Genomic DNA, 19,507 nt, shown 5'->3' with positions numbered 1-19,507 from the left:
ACAAATAAACTTTGATTTGATACACGGAGCAGGCCTATCAATTCCTCTAAATTTGTGTTCACGGCCGACACACCCCTATTGTCCTACGAGTCAAAGAAAGGTAGAATGTGGTACTCCTGAGTACACTGCATAGGGATGGGAGAATCTGTGGCCAGGAACATCACAAAACAGATCATAATGGATTACAATGTCCCAAAAGGAGGGGTGGACGATTTAGACAAGCTGGTGACTGGCTACAGCTGCAAATGAAGAACCCTACGCTGGCCACTTGTGATATTCAACTTCTTGGACATCTCTGTGTACATCACATTTGTCATCTGGATGGCGTTGAACCCAGATTGGAACAGAGGGAAGGTCCAGAGGAGACCGCTCTTTCTCGAGGAGCTGGGCATGGCATCGGTAAGAACCTGAAATCTAGAGGCGGCAACATATCCCAAGGACCCCAGCTTCTGCAGCCACCGTGAGGAGTATTCAGGAGGATGCTGGTACCCCATCTGCTGACCCACAACTCCAATGCCGGAAGTGTGAGTGATGTTCTTGCATGTGTGTGTGTGTCTGACTCCTACCTTGGCCTGCTGTAACTATTTATGTGAGTGAGATGTTAAAATTCCTGAACTAAGTGTTTTCATCATTCTAGATTGCACCCGGTAGCAACAAAAAGTGCTACGATGTGTGTGGACCCAATGAGGACAGTAAGACGATACACATACAAGTGCAAGAAATACATTTGCAACACACACAGTAAAACTGTCCCTCATGTGGTGTCTACACCGGCCTTAATGTGTGTTCAATTGGACTCATCATTTCCATAAAATACTGTAAAATGTGTCCTTCCAATTTGTTCAGTTCAAAGATCAAGAGAAACATGATTTATTCCACCCATGTTCTGATTATAAATGATTTGTTTACAAAAATCACATTTTATATATTTTTAAATAGTGCTTTTATTGGTAAATGTGATCTAGCAGCAGTAAATGGCAAATATTAACCATGTATGCAGTCTATATTGCTTGCAATTTATGTCAACATCTACAGTAAGTATTTTTTACATACATTGTTATGCTGTATCATTTTAAAGACACAATCATGTTGTGGGTCCATCAGATAACAGAAACATTGTACACCACCCAAGGGTTAAAAAAAAAACATGTGCTGTATACATTACAGCATTATCATCTTAATTAGTATGAGGGCAACAGAGGTTTTTCATGGTTGTCAAACACTGGAGTTAAATTCTTTGATAAGGACGGGTATGTTGTGAATCTACACTTTATATTTACCATAATCTAATAATTGATCTTATCCCAAAAAAACATAAGCGAAATCATACATGGACACAATTTTGTGCCAATACAAATTGAAGACATACTGGCAATTACTTTGTTGAGATTTCTTGTCATTAGAGTGTAGCTAAGGGGAAAAGCTAATACATTCTCAATATCCCCTATTGATCTTGTGCTCTTGGTCCAACAGTGTTTGCTGTAAGCTCACTTTGGCATCTTCAAAGTCAGGGTTGAGTTCTAGAGCCCTCTTGAAGTCCATCTCTGCATCTTGGAAAAAACCTGCAACAAAAAGGTAAAACAACATTTATCCATTCAATTCACCAGGGATGTATTCATTCCTGAAACTGTTTAAGAACCAAACAGAACAAAATGAGGGAGCACCTGCATTTGTCAAATATAAACTCGTTTGCTTATTCCGTTTGTAGTCAAGTTTCCACAAAACGTTTTGCAACAAAATAGGCTTAATGATTACCCCAACCTACTAGAAACATTTCACATAAGGAAAACCAGCAAGACTGCCTTGCCAGCACAAGTTTGTTCAAATGGATGAAATAACCCCACCTAGTGACTAAAATTGGGACTGCAATACCTTTTTCACCATTAGAATTCACAATCTCGTCTGTTGTAGCCACTTCATTACACGACATTTCATTACCTAATCTATAACGTATTAGTCCTCTGTTGTAGAATGATACTTCAAACTGGCAGTTGGCCTCAATTGCAGAAGTGTAGTCCTCCATTGCCTCACGAAAATCCACCCTGAAGTACTTTATCTGCCCACGGTTGTTGTGAGCAGTAGCAAGGTCACTGGCATCACAATTTCTGAAATAAACCACGGTAAAAGAGGATGTTAACATTTAACGTTAGCTAGCTACTGTATTCCACATAGCTAAATCAGCACGGAATTCACACATGATGTCAATCACAACGTGTTTTTGTGTTACCTTGTTTTCCAGCACGATTCGAGGAACTTTGTATATAGTTCTTCTGCCTGCTTGAAATTCCGTTTTTTAAATTCAACATTGGCGCGTTCAAGAGTTTGACATCTGTCTTGTTCCATTTAATGCATAAAATGTTTGGATGGAAATCTGTTTTCCGCTTCAGAAACTCTTACCGGAAATGAGTATATTTGTGGACAAATACACTAACACTCTTGATGCGTGTTGACGCCAGGGGGAACGTAGCATTTATGGTTATTTAAAATATTTATTGATCTAACATTATATTACTAAATAAACACCATATTTATTGTACATAACTGCTCAATAGATTAGCTATTTAAATATAATCCAAATGTTCACCTATTTTCCTTTCTTGTAAAAACAGGTGGCAGAGTTGACCACATTATTAGTTGATTATGTGTCCATATCATGATTTTCTTGTGATTTGTTTATCCCCTTCATTTGTGTATTTTTTTATCTTAGATTTTTTTTGTACTTTGCTGAGTAATGCACATGTCTTATACATAAGCAGTCAGTTAATTAATGTGATGTAGAGCTCGCCTGCTTGCAGTCCTAAAACCCGGAAATGAGTGACTTCCGGTTCGTTCAGCCAGCCATATGGGAAAATTGAGAAATTCTTCTGTGGTTTTTATGGCGAACTACAACCTAAAAAGGTGGGTTTACGCCACCAACTGGACGGATTTTTTTTTATGAAGTAAAAACTAAGTCCATACATGATAGTTTTCCTTAACTTAATCGACCCATATAAAAATAGTACATTGACAAAAACTCCCACTTCTTCCATCAATCCTCTATTTTTCCCTTCTCACCAATACGAAAAAGATTGCAAAACAACTGCAGTATGCTTCAAATACTGTGTCCAAAATAACCCTTTTTTTACTGCAGTAATTTTTCAGTGTAACTGCAGTTAGAGTGCAGTTTACCAGCAGTTGAAATGCAGTACACTCCAGTTATTCTGCAATTACTGCGTACAGAATATCACAGTCAACTGCAGTAACTGAATTTTTACTACAGTTTCAAAACTGCAATATTTTTTGTTACGGGCAGGCTCTAGTGCCTGAGAGGGTGGTACGCCTTGTGACAATACTTCCTGCAACTCCTTTCAGTCCTAGGAACCACATCTACAATTATATATATTTTCCTGGACTTCCTCTCCACCTTGGTAGTGCCATTAATCCCCATAGCTATAAAGGCCACAAAGTCCATCTTCTTAACCTTTAAAATATCTGGGTCCTGCTGGTGAAGGCCTATCCACCACCATGGACTCGACAGTAGTACCATTCGAACCCTCAACCCTTTTAACAGCCATTGCATATGAAATGCTCTGGACAGCCCTGACAATGGCCACCTCATTGTCTTTCACCCTTGTTGGGCATTCCAAAGACATGGCTTCATGGTTTCCACCACAATTGCAACATGTCACATTTTCATCACTTTTAAAACACATTACATCATCTTTTCCACAACTTGGACATCTCGGCTTCTCCCTTCTGCAAACACTTGAAACATGTCCAAAAGCGTTACAGTGATCACACTGCTTGGGATACAGTATCTGATTCTCTATTTTATATTCCCCAACTGGACCTGAGTAGGGAGAGACTCCATATCAAACAACAAAACAGACTTCACTTTTTCTTTATTCACCACACGAGTCATCCGATGTGCATCAATCAATGCAAGAACATTTTCCATCTCTGTAACATCGGCTTCCCACGAGACGCCAGATATTACTCCCTTGAGGGGTGCCCTGTCCCAAGAGACACACACAACATGTCAAACTTATCAAATCGGGTAAAACGCAACACACAATCCTTCTGATCATCAGAAGTACAAAAAAAATCTAAACAAGTCCGCCTCTTGTAATCCTCACAGCCTTCACTTTACCCAGCACTCTCTCTACCAGTATGGATATCTCAAATGGAATCTTCAAGATTGGTAATTGATCAATTGCTCCTCATTAATAAACCGTACTCCAACAAGCGACATTCTCAGCACTGAGCGCTACTTTGCCGAGTTTTCAGTTCTTTTGGACAATAGTCTAATTATCCTTGATTCTACCGCCATTCGATTCAAGATCCACACCAGCGTTCGCTTCCGCCATCTTTTCCATGAATGGGGAAAGAATAGGGTTTTGGAATTAACTCTGAAAATGTGGTCAAAGGTTAACACAGGTTTAGGAGATTTTGTTCTATGAGATAAAGCAGCCAGTTAACATGACCTTTATGAATTACGAAGCCTTTAAAAGTTCACAAAAAGTGATGTGAGCTGATGAAGATTCTCATAGAACAAAACATATAAGATCTCCTAAGCCTGTGTTTACCACAGACCTTATTTTTTGGCATTTATCCAAAACACTACAAGAACGGCATTAATTTTCCCCATAGGCTTTGTCCAACGAACCATGGCGGAGTTAGTGCATACAAAAAATAGGCATTATTATCTCTATAAGCCAACATCAGTAGGCCTATGGTCATAGAGGTTGCCAGCTTTAAGTCCTAAAACCCCAAAATGAGTTATATAATAAATGCAGAAAATAAGGTCTGAGGTTAAGACAAGCTTAATGTTTTATTATATGCGATAATATCAGTCAGTTAACATTACCTTTATGAATTATGAAGCTTTTGTGCTTTTTAAATGACATAAATTCTTCAAAGTTCACTAAAAAGTGACGTTAGCTGATGATCTCAGAACAAAACGTATAAAATCTCCTAAGCCTGTGTTTACCACAGACGTTTATCCAAAAACTGCATTAATTTCCCCATGTGCTATATCCAACAAACCATGGTGGAGTTAGTGTCTACAAAAAGATGCCATTACTATCGCAAAGGAGCAATCAAATTATCATTCGGTAGTATGCATCAGTACAAGACAGATGTTTTCCATTTGTAACATGGTCTATTGCTTCCGTCTGACACTCAGACTAAAACGTTACACTCAGGAAAGGACGCTCACAGACAAAAATGTGAGCAGACTTTTTCTAGGTGAGAAATTCCCAGAATGATCTGAGATAGGTCACGTGTACTCCTTTAAAAAAAAAAAAAAGTACCTTAAGGAACTATGGCCTGTTCAGTAGCCACTTCCTTTACAGCCCATCTACCTTCAGTGTGTGTGGTTGGGTTCAGGCAGATCAAAGGGAAGACACACAGAGGAGGAGAGAAGGGCACTGAAGTATTTACTGGGGTATAGACTGATGACAGCCTCTAATATATGGCCTATAGAGAGGCATGTCTATAGGCACACAATGCACTAAACATAAAGGTTGTCCTGGTAGGCAAGGCTAATGCACAGCAGACCACAGAATAAACAGAAAACTAATACACTACCTGTAATGAACAAGATGGGAGACAGAGAGCTTGTTTCAAGCGCAGAAGGTGTTTATTGTTAAAGGACCACAGGAGGCGGCAGGTAGCTGGGTCCATGGGCAGGCAGAAGGTCATACACAGGAGGAGGCAGGTAGCTGGGTCCAGGGGCAGGCAGAAGGTCATACACAGGAGGAGGCAGGTAGCTGGGTCCAGGGGCAGGCAGAAGGTCATACACAGGAGGAGGCAGGTAGCTGGGTCCAGGGGCAGGCAGAAGGTCCTACACAGGAGGAGGCAGGTAGCTGGGTCCAGGGGCAGGCAGAGGAGGCAGGTAGCTGGGTCCAGGGGCAGGCAGAAGGTCATACACAGGAGGAGGCAGGTAGCTGGGTCCAGGGGCAGGCAGAAGGTCCTACACAGGAGGAGGCAGGTAGCTGGGTCCAGGGGCAGGCAGAAGGTCATACACAGGGGTCCAAAAAGGCAACAGTACAGTCAGGGAAAAGGCTAGTAATGTTGTCAGGGAGATCAGGCAATAGGCTGATAACAGGAAATCTGATTTAGCAGGGAATAGGTGTCGTTAAGTGAGGCCGGCAAACACTATCATACACGGGAGGATTAAATTACAATGAAAACCAGCCCTCCAAATTGAAGTGTGTCACAAAACAAACAATACCTCACAATGATGGGGTTCAAAGAACTGAACTAAATAGTGTGTGATAATGACATACAGGTGTGTGAACAGGGGATCAGAATTCAGGTGTTTGGGATCTGGAGAGTGAACTCTGTTCAGGGGATCTGTGTGTTTGAGAATGTGAGCTGGAAAGTGGGCTGGAAAATGAGCTGCGTTCAAGGGATCTGTGTTTGAGAGTGTGAGTTGGAAGCAGACGTTACACTACCTTGATAGAAAAGTAGTTATACTACTACTTTCAAATGCTGTGTCAATGCTCATTCAGCCATCAGCTTTTTCACATTTGCTCTTTGCAGGTTGGCCTCAGTCTACACCATAAGGAAGGATATGTGTGTGTGTGGGGTGGGGCACCCGGCAACTGGTGCATTTTTCCAGTGCCCCAAACATTGTTGTTTGCTGTGAGAATTAACACAGAGTGTCAAAGTCCACTCATGGTCTGGCAGAAACAGGGCAGGCATCAATCAGCCCCTCACCATCAAAGAACTACGTTATAAATCAATATCACTGACAACTTACCATCCAGCCATAGCTGTAAACTGTTTGACGAACTGTTAGACGTGTTGAATGAGGACAGGAAGAAAAGGCAATACTTACATTATGGTTTTGAAATAAAAATGATGTTTACCATCAAGGTTGAGGTCAATTTTATTTTAATTCAAGTTGGAAACTCAGTTAACTTCCTGAATTGAAATGAATTTGACCTCAACCCTGCATGACATCGTTGATGACTGGTTGAGGCGTTGCACTTTGTATTGTTTTGAATAGTAGACAGGGGAGAGCAGGCTTCCACTTAGGGGTATCAGGCTTTGGCTTAGTTTGGGTATATGTGGGTCAAAGGTTGAAGGTCGTGTCTTTGAGGGGTTCCATGTCAGTGTTTCCCCTAGATTTTAAAGAGATCTGTGCTGCACCACCCATGGCTGTCGTAAAACGTTTCCAAAGTTGGGTGTATGTGTGTGTGTCCTTGCATGTGGGTGTATGTATGTGCGTTCCCTCCCACCTAAGTATAAGGGAAACATTTTTACGGTTGCCACTGTTTGAACAAAGACTGTGTTGTAGACCGTGTAGCCACTGAAATAGCAAGCAAACAGAAAACAGCTGGCTAGTAAAATAATCCAAACTAGACCTGAGGTAAATGTTTGACTGAGTACCTCACACAGACATAACAGACAGATCAACTGTATTTCTCAGGTGATTCAGACAAATGAACAAATACTCATTCCAGACGGAAAATCTTCAGCGCCTTCTTCAGCTCTTTTAGCAATGAGCAATTTGCCAAAAGAACATGCGGTGACCCAGTTCCATTGAGGAGGAGCCGCAGTTCAAATATAGAGGTCACATGTGGTTGAAATAAGGTATTTGGAGGCACTTGTGCTAAATTAGTAGATCAGAACAAGGTAATTATAAATTCCATTGTACAACCACATTTCAACCGCATGTGATCTCTATTTGAACTGGGTCCTCTTCAATTGAACTGGTTCACGGCATGTTTGCACCTTGACCATTGCCAAAAACTTCTGAAGGCACTCTTTGGAATGAATGTTTGTTTATTTCTCTGAATCACCTGAAAAATATGGTTATTTTTATTGTAGGTTATAGTAAAGTTGCATCTCACTGAGATTCAGCAGGAACAGAATATTGTAAACTCTTTCAAAACTCCTGCATTGCTGGATCCATGAATGGAAGGATCGTTCCCCTTCTTCCAATGCTATACGTTTCTGAAAGGTCTCACTGCGACCATACAGCCAGAGTACATTTTAACACAGTGTTAACATAAATATCGTTGCGGGACTTAAATATTTGCTTTCCTATACTGACACCTAAGCGTAGGGAGCTCAGGTTTATATAACAAATACCACATAGAGCTTCTTTTGTATCTACATGTAGTGTACAGAATTATAGCAGTATGTATCGAAAATGTGAATACCGGTATGTACATAAGTAATGCACTTGCTACCACCAGATAGTCACTAGTCAGAGTGCGGGGTCAAACTTGGTGTGCTGCTAAAAACACGTGTGACTCTTTGTTTTGAATCTGAGATGTTGGTGTCATATATATATTTACACACAAACACTCAGTTGCCAATTTATTAGGTACACCCATCTAGTACCGGGTCGGACCCCCCTTTGCCTCCAGAACAGCCTGAATTCTTTGGGCATGGATTCTACAAGGTGTGGCGTTCAAACTTTGTTCAATTGTGATTAAGGGACCTAACGTGTGCCAGGAAAACATTCCCCACACCATTACACCATTGCAACCAGCCTATTCCATTGACACCAGGCACGAAGGGGCCATGGACTCCTGCTGCATACACCAAATCCTAACTTAACGTGAGGCAAGAGGAACCGGGATTCATCAAACCAGGCAATATTTTTCCACCCCTCAAATTGTCCAGTGTTGGTGATCGCGTGCCCACTGGCGCCACTTCTTTTTGCTTTTAGCTGATATGAGTGGAACCTGGTGTGGTCGACCAATAGACCATCCGTGACAAGGACCGACCAGTTGTTCATTCCGAGATGCCGTTCTGCACACCACTGTTGTATTGTGCTGTTATTTGTCTGTTTGTGTCCCGCCTGTTAACTTGCACATTTCTTGCCATTTTCCGTCGACCTCTCATTAGGTTTTTAGAGGCTGTTAAGGAAACTGAACCATGGAGTACTGTTTCTTCTGGTCTAGACTACTTTCAGAGGGAGAAACAATCTAACAACTTGTAAAATACTGAACTTCCCATTTAATATTCATCAAGTAGTTCAATGGATAAAGGTACTGTGCAAAATAACTTCCTCTCCTGGTCTTGATTGTCACATATTCAGTACATTCGTTTTTTTATTCTGACGTACACAGCACACGTGGGGGTGTACATTTTCCTCACATTATAGCGTTCAACATTTTGCACTGACACAACCTAACAAAAATACCTTATATGGCGGGCACAAAAAACAAATGACATATTTCTACTAGATTGGAAATGATCATATAGTATAACATTTCTAAAATCTGTTAAAATAAAACAAAATCTTAAAAGCACTGCCCTCACTGACTGGTCCCTACTGAACATGATTTCAATTTTTCTCAATATACTTCGAAGAAACTTCCAAAAACTAATTTCTAATGTGTTAGCTCAAGCAGAGTTGATGAAAATGAATTAATACAATAGATGTATTTAGCACATTTCTATAAGGTGTATACCGTTATATACTGTAACGTTTCGTGGGAACCTGATGCTCATATATGGACAGACTGACACCATTAGCTCCCATAATTCCCTGATACAGTCCTGACCTAAGACCAATAGCTTGTTTAAAGAACCATGGACTGACATCATTTCCTTCTAGCTGTTGCAGTGTTGTTTATCCAAAGTTCCACTGTCTGTTGTTGTCGATATCCGCCGATGTGATGGAGGACAGCAGTAGTAGTACATGCCTGTGTTGCAGTGGTCCGTGACTGACGGCGGGGCCATCGGAGGTTGGCTGACCCTGCTGAGGGTAAACAAATACACAGAGGTCAGAGTTGGAAGGTTTCAACCTAGTCTTCCTCATAGGGAATTGTTACTTACCGTTTCTTCCTCAACTTAGACAGGTCCCAAAATGTTCTCAATCTGTTCCACCCTTCCTGTCATGTCAGCTAGTGAGAAGAGTAAAGGCAATTCTTTTTCCGTGGTAAAACATTAGGAATAAGCTAACTTGAATAAAAGGTTAATAAACAGTTACATCTGAAAAACTCATTTATAACCTTTTCATATACATATATTTTTTTACAATTGATCTACAACATCAAATTATCCAGTTGACAAAGTAGCATTTGCTTCCACAAATCTAAACCGCATAATGTCATGGTAGATCATGCAACCCAGCCCATTAATCATAAAAGGCATTCAAGATAACCCATGAATTGCTTTGAAGGAGGCATACCACTGAGTCTTCAGCCTATATTGAGTGCTGCGGTCAGTTCTTTTCCTACTGTGAACTAACAGAAAGGATATGTCTGGCAGTGATCTCCTGGAGGGCGGCCTGTGTCTGCATCTGGAAAGCCAGTCTGGCTTCACACTTACAAGGGTCCTCCACCACCACCACCGCCTTAATCTCTTCATGTTGGGACAGAGCAATATGTCACGTTAGTGTTAAATATTACATAATGTATGTACATACAGTTGAAGTCGGAAGTTGACATTCACTGGTTGGAGCCATTAAAACTCGTTTTTCAACCACTCCACAAATTTCTTGTCAACAAACTATAGTTTTGGCAAGTCGGTTAGGACATCTACTTTGTGCATGACACGTAATTTTTCCAACAATTGTTTACAGATTATTTCACTGTATCACAATTCCAGTGGGTCAGACGTTTACATACACAAAGTTGACTGTGCCTTTAAACAGCTTGTAAAATTACAGAAAATGATGTCATGGCGTTAGAAGCTTGTGATCGACTCAAATGATGTCAATTAGCCTTTTGGAGGTTTACCTGTGGATGTATTTCAAGGCCTACCTTCAAACTCAGTGCCTCTTTGCTTGACATCATGGGAAAATCAAAAGAAATCAGCCAAGACCTCAGAAAAAAAATTATAGACCTCCACAAGTCAGGTTCATCATTGGGAGCAAGGATGCCTGAAGATAACACATTCATCTGTACAAACAATAGTACGCAAGTATAAACACCATGGGACCACGCAGCCGTCATACCGCTCAGGAAGGAGATACGTTCTGTCTCCTAGAGATGAACGTACTTTGGTGCGAAAAGGGCAAATCAATCCCAGAACAGCAGCAAAGGACCTTGAAGATGCTGGAGGAAACCGGCATAAAATTATCTATATCCACAGTAAAGTCCTATATTGGCATAACCTGAAAGGCCGCTCAGCAAGGAAGAAGCCACTGCTCCAAAACAGCCATAAAAAAGCCAGACTACGGTTTGCAACTGCACATGGGGACAAAGATCGTACTTTTTGGAGAAATGCCCTTTGGTCTGATAAAACAAAAATAGAACTGTTTGGCTATAATGACCATCGTTATGTTTGGAGGAAAAAGGGTGAGGCTTGCAAGCCGAAGAACACCATCCCAACCGTGAAGCACGGGGGTGGCAGCATCATGTTGTGGTGGTGCTTTGCTGCAGGAGGGACTGGTGCACTTCACAAAATAGATGACATCCTGAGGTAGGAAAAGTATATTGAAGCAACATCAAGACATCCGTCAGGAAGTTAAAGCTTGGTCGCAAATGGGTCTTACAAATGGACCATGACCCCAAGCATACTTCCAAAGTTGTGGCAAAATGGCTTAAGGACAACAAAGTCAAGGTATTGGAGTGGCCATCACAAAGCCCTGACCTCAATCCTATGGAAAATTTGTGGGAAGAACTGAAAAAGCGTGTGCGAGGACAGAGGACTACAAACCTGACTCAGTTACAGCAGCTCTGTCAGGAGGAATGGGCCAAAATTCACCCAACTTATTGTGGGAAGCTTGTGGAAGGCTACCTGAAACGTTTGACCCAAGTTAAACAATTTAAAGGCAATGCTACCAAATACTAATTGAGTGAATGTAAACTTCTGACCCACTGGGAATGTGATGAAAAATAAAAGCTGAAATAAATCCTTTTCTATACTATTATTCTGACATTTCAAGTTCTTAAAATAAAGTGGTGATCCTAACTGACCTAAAACATGGCATTTTTACTAGGATTAAATGTCAGAAATTGTGAAAAACTGAGTTTAAATGTACTCGTCTAAGGTGTATGTAAACTTCCGACTTCAACTGTACAGTAGATAACACCACACAGGAGGAGCCTCTCACTCAATACCTCCCAACTAATGTTGTTATAATGTTGAGTTCCATATACTAGTAGGGCTTGCAATTGTTCTTCTACAGACCAGGGTTGTGTTCAGTAGAGTACATCGTAGCAAAAGATGTTTTGCACTGGAAAATAAATGTGTTCTTATTGGACTAGATCAGGTAGTGTCTGGAACATTTTCTCCCTACTAAACATGACCATGTAGAAGTACTTTACCTACGTTCAACTGATCCTCTTTGATAGCAGTAGACATACCCCAAAACTAATCCCTTACCTATTTTGGTTTTGCTCTCGTGTTCTCTAGTAGGCAAGACGGACAGCACAGAGAGTTTGGTTCCATTTGCATGGCCATGACAGGAACACAATGCTTTGACATTGTTGAAGCAACCTAGCGAGTGTTACAAAGTGTTCGGCAAATGGAAAACCAAAGGTGAATCAAGTAGTAATATTGATTGTGCACCAGTTGGATTTTAAAAGCGGAATGAAGACTTATCAATCATATGCTGCTTATAAGAAAACAAGCAAATTCGAGATCTTCTGTGATCACCATCCATAACGGGTCGAGCATCTTAGCAGACTCAACATAAAGTTCAAATTATATAAAGGAGGCATATTTAGAATACAACCACAGTTAGCCCACTGACTCTTACGTTTCAGAGTACACGTTTTCTGGTCCAGGTTCAAGATATAGCCCTTCCGACACTTGCAGTGATGGGACGCGTTGCTGCTGACACATATGTGCTCACAGTCGTGTCCCATGGCACAGGGGTCCACACCTGGAATAAGCCGGGGTTAAGGGAAGGAGCTGACAAGCTAGCAGCATGGGTACAATTTCATAGGCTGGCATCATATTTGAAACTGTTAGTTTGTATGCATAAGGATTCTAAGTAAAGGTGATCTGGGGTAGTACTCTGAAGAAGCCATACTATCAAACATACTTACCTCACTGTATGTAATGGTCATTTATAACTCATTTATTCAATTTCATTCCTGGATGGCAATTTGATAGAAACGCTCATTTGTGAAGATACCATAACATATATATACATATATATATATATATATATATACATATATATATATATATATATATATATATATATATATATACACACACACACACACATATATAGGGACACATTTTGCCATAGCCTGTTTGATGAAATTGTGGATGCAAAGGACACTTGTATTATCTGAGTTCCAGTGGCAATATTTGCAAGCTTCAAAAAGCTGTATGGAAGTATATATTGACATAGTGCCAGCTATACACTGTGGCTGGAAAGCTGTTGGACCATACACCTTCAATGCAACTCAGCCAAGGTCCTTTGCAAACATAGTGGGGAGGTTTACGTGTCTGACTCTGGGAACATGTTTTCTTGTCCGTGTTCAAGAGATACCCTTCCCGACACTCGCAGTGATAGGAGTTGTTGCTGCTGCTGCTAACACACATGTCCTCACAGTCGTGTCCCATGTCACAGGGGTCCCAACCTGGAATAAGTTGGGGTTAAGTGACGCCGCCATCAAGCTACACACAAAGCAGCATGGGTACAATTTCATAGGCTGGTAAGTTTGGAACGGTTATAGCTTGTATGCATTCAAAAGTGATCTGAAGAAGCCATATTATCAAACATACTTACCATGTATAAACGCTGGTCGTTTATAACCCATTTATAATCTAATTTCTCTAAGAAAACCTCATTTCTGTATATAGTATAAATAGCATAACAAGTATAGATACCATAGCAAAATGAACTAAGACATGTTTTTGAGCATGTGCGTGTAAGTGCAGAAGTTAGAGACATTTTTCCATAGCCTGTTTGATGAAATTGTAGACGCAAAAGACTGTTTGTTGTATTGTCTGAGTTCCAAGCTTCAAAAAGGTGTATGGAAGTATATCAATAGACTATTGAAATAAGGCCAGCTATACACTGAAGGCCACCTAATGTGACTGGAAAGCTGGTGGACCATACACAAACTCAGTCAAGGTTCATTGCAAACATAGAAGGGGGACAGTTAACATAAAAAATAAATACATTTTAAAAACAATATTAAAATGTACACAACATTCAAGTTAATAAATATTAGAATGTTATGAAAAAAAAGTCAATTTACTATTCAAAATGACTTCGAAGATTTTAGAACAGTATTCTGATCATTTTAAACAAAGCTGTACGATTGACAGATTCAAAGCGATCTGTGTGTGGCATGAAGCTTTGATTTCTCATTGGTCAATCGTTAATGAGCAGTTACCTCTTCGATCACCTTGCACTTGTTGAAGGTCCATCCTGTCTGTTACTTAAAGTGAGGAACCATACCTGACTGTTCACTAGAGACCAAGATTGGCAAAAACTCTTGGGGCGGGTTTCCCAGACCCAGATTAAGCCTACTCCTGGACTAAGAGGCACTTTCAATAGAGATTCTCCATTAAAATAGATTTTTAATCTGTGACTAGGTTTAATCTAAATGTGGGGAAACAAGCCCAGAGTAGACAAATGGCCGAACTACTTTCCAATGGGCTGGAATCTAGTACCAGGGTATATAAACCTTTAATCCACGTGAGGTGTGTTTTTTCTCTTTACCATTTGGTCAACGTATAATTTACACTTTAGTAGAAAACCTAAGGATTCAAAATGAAGTGCTAAAGAGAAAACAGATTAAACCACCCCTGTAGACGGTACACATTCTCAGACTAAAACCAACGTTTACGGTTTAGACTAGTCTCCTCCTCCACCCTGCTCAGTCATACCACACAGGGTCTCCCTGAATTTGGAGGTGAGCTTCTCGATGACGCCGTAGGTCTCCACGTAGAACACGTGGTCTTCCAGAGGGTTGCTGGCCATCAGCCGCAAAGAGGTCATGTCGGCTCGGTCCACCCCCACCGCGTAGATCTCGATGCCGGACCCCCGGGCAGCCGCTGACACCTCCTCCACCTGGTCCTGAGGACGCCCATCTGTCACGATGATGGCCACCTTGGCGATGTTCTTTGACTTTGGCCGGGCGCCTGACTCTTCGGTGAAGGCCTCGGTCATGGCCGACTTGATGGCCAGGCCAGTCATGGTGCCGGCGGCGAGGGGCTCGATGCGGGTGATAGCCTGCTTCATGTTGGGCTTGTTCAGGTGAGCCTTGAGCAGGAACTCGATCTTGACCGTGCTGGCATAGTTGACCACGGCCACACGGGTGGCTTCTGGTCCCACGTCCAAGGTGTCGACCATGTCGGCCAGGAAGATCTTGACCTTCTCAAACTCGCCAGGGCGCACACTGCGGGAGCTGTCGATGATGAAGACCAGGTCCAGGGGACGGCTCCTGCAGGAATTGTCTGTCGCTGGTGGCAAACCAGAAGCATTGCAGCTCTTAACAAAATGGCCATATGTTCACACTGAAAAGCCCAGTTTATTTCATACAAACTCATTTCATTGACACACACATGTAGCCCTAGTTTGTGGATTGAAAAGCGACATTCATTCATATTAGTGTCCATGAAGAAAGTTTAAACAATTCAGCTACACAAAAAAAGGACATTTCTCGTGGTTGTTTGGGGGATGCACAACTCTGGTTGCTTGAGTTATAGGATGAAAGAGGGGTTTGCAAGGCCATGAGTTGTGCATCATTTCAGTTAGACGGTTTAGAGGTTAGTTATTACAGTATATTATGCCTTTCATGGAGCCATACTGTATCCTTTCACCTCTCTTAACTGTTCTTCTGTTAATAGTTCAGGATTGGACTGTGAAAGGCCAAATTGAATGGCAAGGCTTCATTAAGCTTTGACATCCTAACTGGTGCAGAATTTTAATTGATACCAGTATCCTTCTTTAATCATCCTGTTGTCAAAACTGGTTCGTTGTTTTCCAGAATAAACTAAAAAAAAATATCATTCTAATGCAGTGAAAAGTATTTAAATGTTAATCCAGTTATTCATAGTTTTTCTGTTCCAAATTATAAACTGCGGAGAACAAGAAAGTCTTTTTTGACTTGTCCTGGAACGCTTCACCCCAGTATTGTATGGTGTTTTGTCATTATTAGATTGCAAATAACATAAATTCTGGCTGGTTGATTATGTGATGAAATGATCATTGAGAATGGTTGATTATGTGACAGTAGTCCTGTGCTATTCTAAAATAAAAAGACAGAGCTGACCTGGACAACTATGGATTGAATTGGTTGGGTAGGAAGGGAAACCTGGCTTCTACCTGTCTCCACACTGGTGGTGGTGATGACGACGCCGCTTTGGGTACTGACAGGTAGTGTTGGCGGCACGGGGGTGGTGGTCAACTCCAGTGGCAAGGTGGTCATCACCGGTTGCAGTGTAGTCACTGATGGTAGAGTTGGAACTGTGGTGGGTAGGTACACCACAGGGGTCGTTGGCACTGTAGTAGGTTTAGGCTGTACCAGAGGTAAAATGTGTGGACATTTACCTATGAATTTGTGGTGGTGGCTCACTGGTGGAAAAAAAACTTTAAACGGGTGGTGGTGAACTACTGGAGGTGAAAGGTCTTGGTATAGGTTGTACACCGACGGTGGCGCTCTGTGTTGGTAAGGTGGTAAGGGGACAGAGGATCTGGGGTAAGCCACGGGTGGAGATAGAGGGCCAGGTTGTTGGTAAACCACGGGCAGGTGGATCCCTGGTGGCTGGTGGTGGTAGTGATAGCCTCTATGCCTGTATGCACTGGCGTGAACTAGGGGCCACCAGAGGAGGGGAGGAGGAGCGGTAGAGCAAATTAGTTAGTCAGCAAATGGGCAAGCTGTGAGTCTATGAATTATAGTTTCGAAGCGAGTTTGTATGAATGATAGTTATGTTTCGATGTGAGTTTATATAAATTATAGTTATGGGTGTGTTGTTGATGTGAGAATGAACTCCGCTTGCTTTAAGAGTTAGCATGAGAATACTGATTAGTTTTTGAAGCATGAGTGACATTTGAGCTGGTAGCCGCTTGGCTCGTTTCGAACCAGCATAGAAGAATATCGCACTCATAAAATGTTATAAAATGTAAATTACTTACACATGCATTTAGTCTTGTAGCACATATAGATTTGACAGATATGGTATCGGTCTTATAAACTTGGATGTCATTGTTTAGCCAATAAAGCAAAATCAAGTACAATTTGTCAATTTTGAAATTGTATGGTTAAAAAAAGTAAATGTAAATCTATAATGACTTATTGCCCTGTTGAACTGCATGAACATGGAATGCATATGTCCAAGTACCTTAGTACACGTATTAGAATTTCCACATAGCAGACTAGGGTTGCAAAATTCTGGTAACGTTCCCAAAAGGAATCTCCAACCAGGATTTCTGGAAAACCAGGTTAAAAGTTACTGGAATTTTGCAAACCTATAGCAGACCGAATTATCTACAATTCAAGGAGTGGCTATAATAAAACCAATTGTTCCGTGTATTTTACGCGATTTTTACGCACGGACACTTGGTTGGTTCCCAATGAGGAGAAGTATAAAATTATCGGATTAATCTCTCGTGGACAGACTACGAGTAGTTGGCACGAGATTTTGATCGGATTAGACAAATAATTGAATTCAAAAAGCTATTTTCAATTTTGGCGGAAAATGTACTTGGCTAAACAATCAAGTGATATTCAGTGTGTATCATGACACAAAACACAAACACAAATAGAAAGGTGTATGGGGGACCGACACGTTTCTCTGAAAACCTACCTGAAGGAGCGAGGGTCCGCAGCGGTGGCCGGGCAATATTTCTACGTTGTGCATAACTTTGAGCAGTAACCTGCTGTGGATCGAATCCATTCAAACGGTGCGTTCCGTATACATCAGACACAAAGAGGAAAAGGCAGTAGACGAGACTCCCGAATAAAGACTTCATTGTACCAATGTTTTCTTCTCACGTCCGTTCAAGTTCTTGCCGGTTTACCCAGTCAGCACAAATGTCTGAAACTCAAATGTTTAGGAGAGGGACTTGGAGGGTCAATTTGAAGACCACTGACTAAATCACGTGTGTAATTTATTGTCCAATCCAGATGCAAGACGGAAAAGAGCGCTTTTTCCCCCTCCCCAAACCAAACACCATTTTGTAAGGGTCAGTGATGTGCAGGATCCTTGAAATGAATTGTTTTCAGGAGGTCAAACCAATAATCACTAAGCTATTTGATTTTTAATTTTAAGACCTCTTGAAGTATCTAAAACATATACAGTACCAGTCAAACGTTTGGACACACCTACTCATTCAAGGGTTTTTCTTTATTTTACAATATTCTACATTGTAGAACAATAGTGAAGACATCAAATCTATTAAATAACACACATGGAATCACGTAGTAACCAAAAAAGTGTTCAACAAATCAAAATATGTTTTATATTCTTCAAAGTAGCCAACCTTTGCCTTGACAGCTTTGCACACTCTTGGCCATCTCTCAACCAGTTTAACCTAGAATGCTTTTCCAACAGTCTTGAAGGAGTTCCCACATATGCTGAGCACTTGTTGGCTGCTTTTCCTTCACTCTGCGGTTCAACTCATCCCAGACTATCTCAATTGGGTTGAAGTCCGGTAATTGTGGAGGCAAGGTCATATGATGCAGCACTCCATCACTCTCCTTCTTGGTCAAATAGCCCTTACATAGCCTGGAGGTGTGTTGGATCATTGTCCTGTTGAAAAACAAATGATAGGATGGCGTATCGCTGCAGAATGCTGTGGTAGGCATGCTGGTTAAGTGTGCCTTGAATTTGAAATAAATCACAGACTGTCACCAGCAAAGCACCCCGACACCATCACACCTCCTCCTCCATGCTTCACGGTGGCAACCACACATGCGGAGATCATCCTTTCACCTACTCTGTGTTACAAAGACACAGCTTTTGGAACCAAAAATCTCAAATTTGGACTCATCGGACCAAAGGTCAGATTTCCACTGGTCTAACGTCCATTGCTCGTGTTTCTTGGCCCAAGCAAGTCTCTTCTTATTATCGATGTCCTTTAGTAGTGGTTTCTTTGCAGCAGTTCGACCAGAGGCCTTATTCACGCAGTCTCCTCTGAATAGTTGAGGTTGAGATGTGTCTGTTTCTTAAACTCTGAAGCAGTTGGGCTGCAATTTCTGAGACTGGTAACTCTAATGAACTTATCCTCTGCAGCATAGGCTACGCTGGGTCTTCCTTTCCTGTTGGTGGTCCTCATGAGAGCCAGTTTCATCATAGCGCTTGATGGTTTTTGCAACTGCATGTTTTTTCCAGATTGACTGACCTTCATGTCTTAAAGTAATGATGGACTATTTGCCTATTTGAGCTATTCTTGCCATAATATGGACTTGGTATTTTACAAAAAAAATCTTCCATATTTTTAGGGGTGCCCATGTGACTGGGCATCAGAAGTGTCCGGAGGTGAGAGACACAGGTTGAGGTTACCTGGGGTAAAGTAGTGCAGACGTTGTCCTATGCAAAGGCATTGAAGAAAGTAGAGGAAGATGGGTCAAGGGGGAGGGATCCTGAGAATATGTGTGTCAGTAGTAAATCTGTGCCAGCACAGAAGGTTAGGCCAACG

At 41.4% G+C, this 19,507-nt stretch overlaps 2 protein-coding genes across 14 annotated transcripts; both read right to left on the bottom strand.

Moving 5' to 3' along the window:
- Positions 1 to 919: 919 nt before the first annotated feature.
- Positions 920 to 2,779, bottom strand: ttc32 (tetratricopeptide repeat domain 32). The gene is made up of 3 exons (XM_021611544.2): positions 2,228 to 2,779; positions 1,939 to 2,105; positions 920 to 1,562 (listed from the first exon to the last, which is right to left on the bottom strand). Exons 1-3 carry the CDS (start codon positions 2,341 to 2,343, stop codon positions 1,435 to 1,437), a joined length of 411 nt encoding a protein of 136 aa, XP_021467219.1. The 5' UTR covers positions 2,344 to 2,779; the 3' UTR covers positions 920 to 1,434.
- A 5,014-nt stretch (positions 2,780 to 7,793) lies between these two features.
- Positions 7,794 to 17,947, bottom strand: matn3a (matrilin 3a). 13 transcript variants are annotated; one of them, XM_036984770.1, is made up of 9 exons: positions 17,674 to 17,944; positions 16,418 to 16,678; positions 16,193 to 16,333; positions 14,752 to 15,327; positions 13,356 to 13,493; positions 12,656 to 12,781; positions 10,210 to 10,311; positions 9,784 to 9,854; positions 7,794 to 9,706 (listed from the first exon to the last, which is right to left on the bottom strand). In XM_036984770.1, the coding sequence occupies exons 1-8, from the start codon at positions 17,837 to 17,839 to the stop codon at positions 9,799 to 9,801; spliced, it is 1,566 nt and encodes a 521-aa protein (XP_036840665.1). In that variant the 5' UTR covers positions 17,840 to 17,944; the 3' UTR covers positions 7,794 to 9,706; positions 9,784 to 9,798. The 13 variants fall into 13 exon arrangements, with proteins under 13 accessions (XP_036840665.1, XP_036840664.1, XP_036840663.1 ...); XM_036984769.1 differs by having other exon boundaries at positions 7,794 to 9,703; positions 16,193 to 16,678; positions 17,674 to 17,946; XM_036984768.1 differs by having other exon boundaries at positions 16,193 to 16,678.
- Between the last annotated feature and the right edge of the window lie 1,560 nt (positions 17,948 to 19,507).

This window comes from Oncorhynchus mykiss, chromosome 8, assembly GCF_013265735.2.
Source record: "Oncorhynchus mykiss isolate Arlee chromosome 8, USDA_OmykA_1.1, whole genome shotgun sequence".
Taxonomy (NCBI): Eukaryota; Metazoa; Chordata; class Actinopteri; order Salmoniformes; family Salmonidae; genus Oncorhynchus; species Oncorhynchus mykiss.
This window is presented reverse-complemented; position numbering and strand designations above follow the sequence as displayed.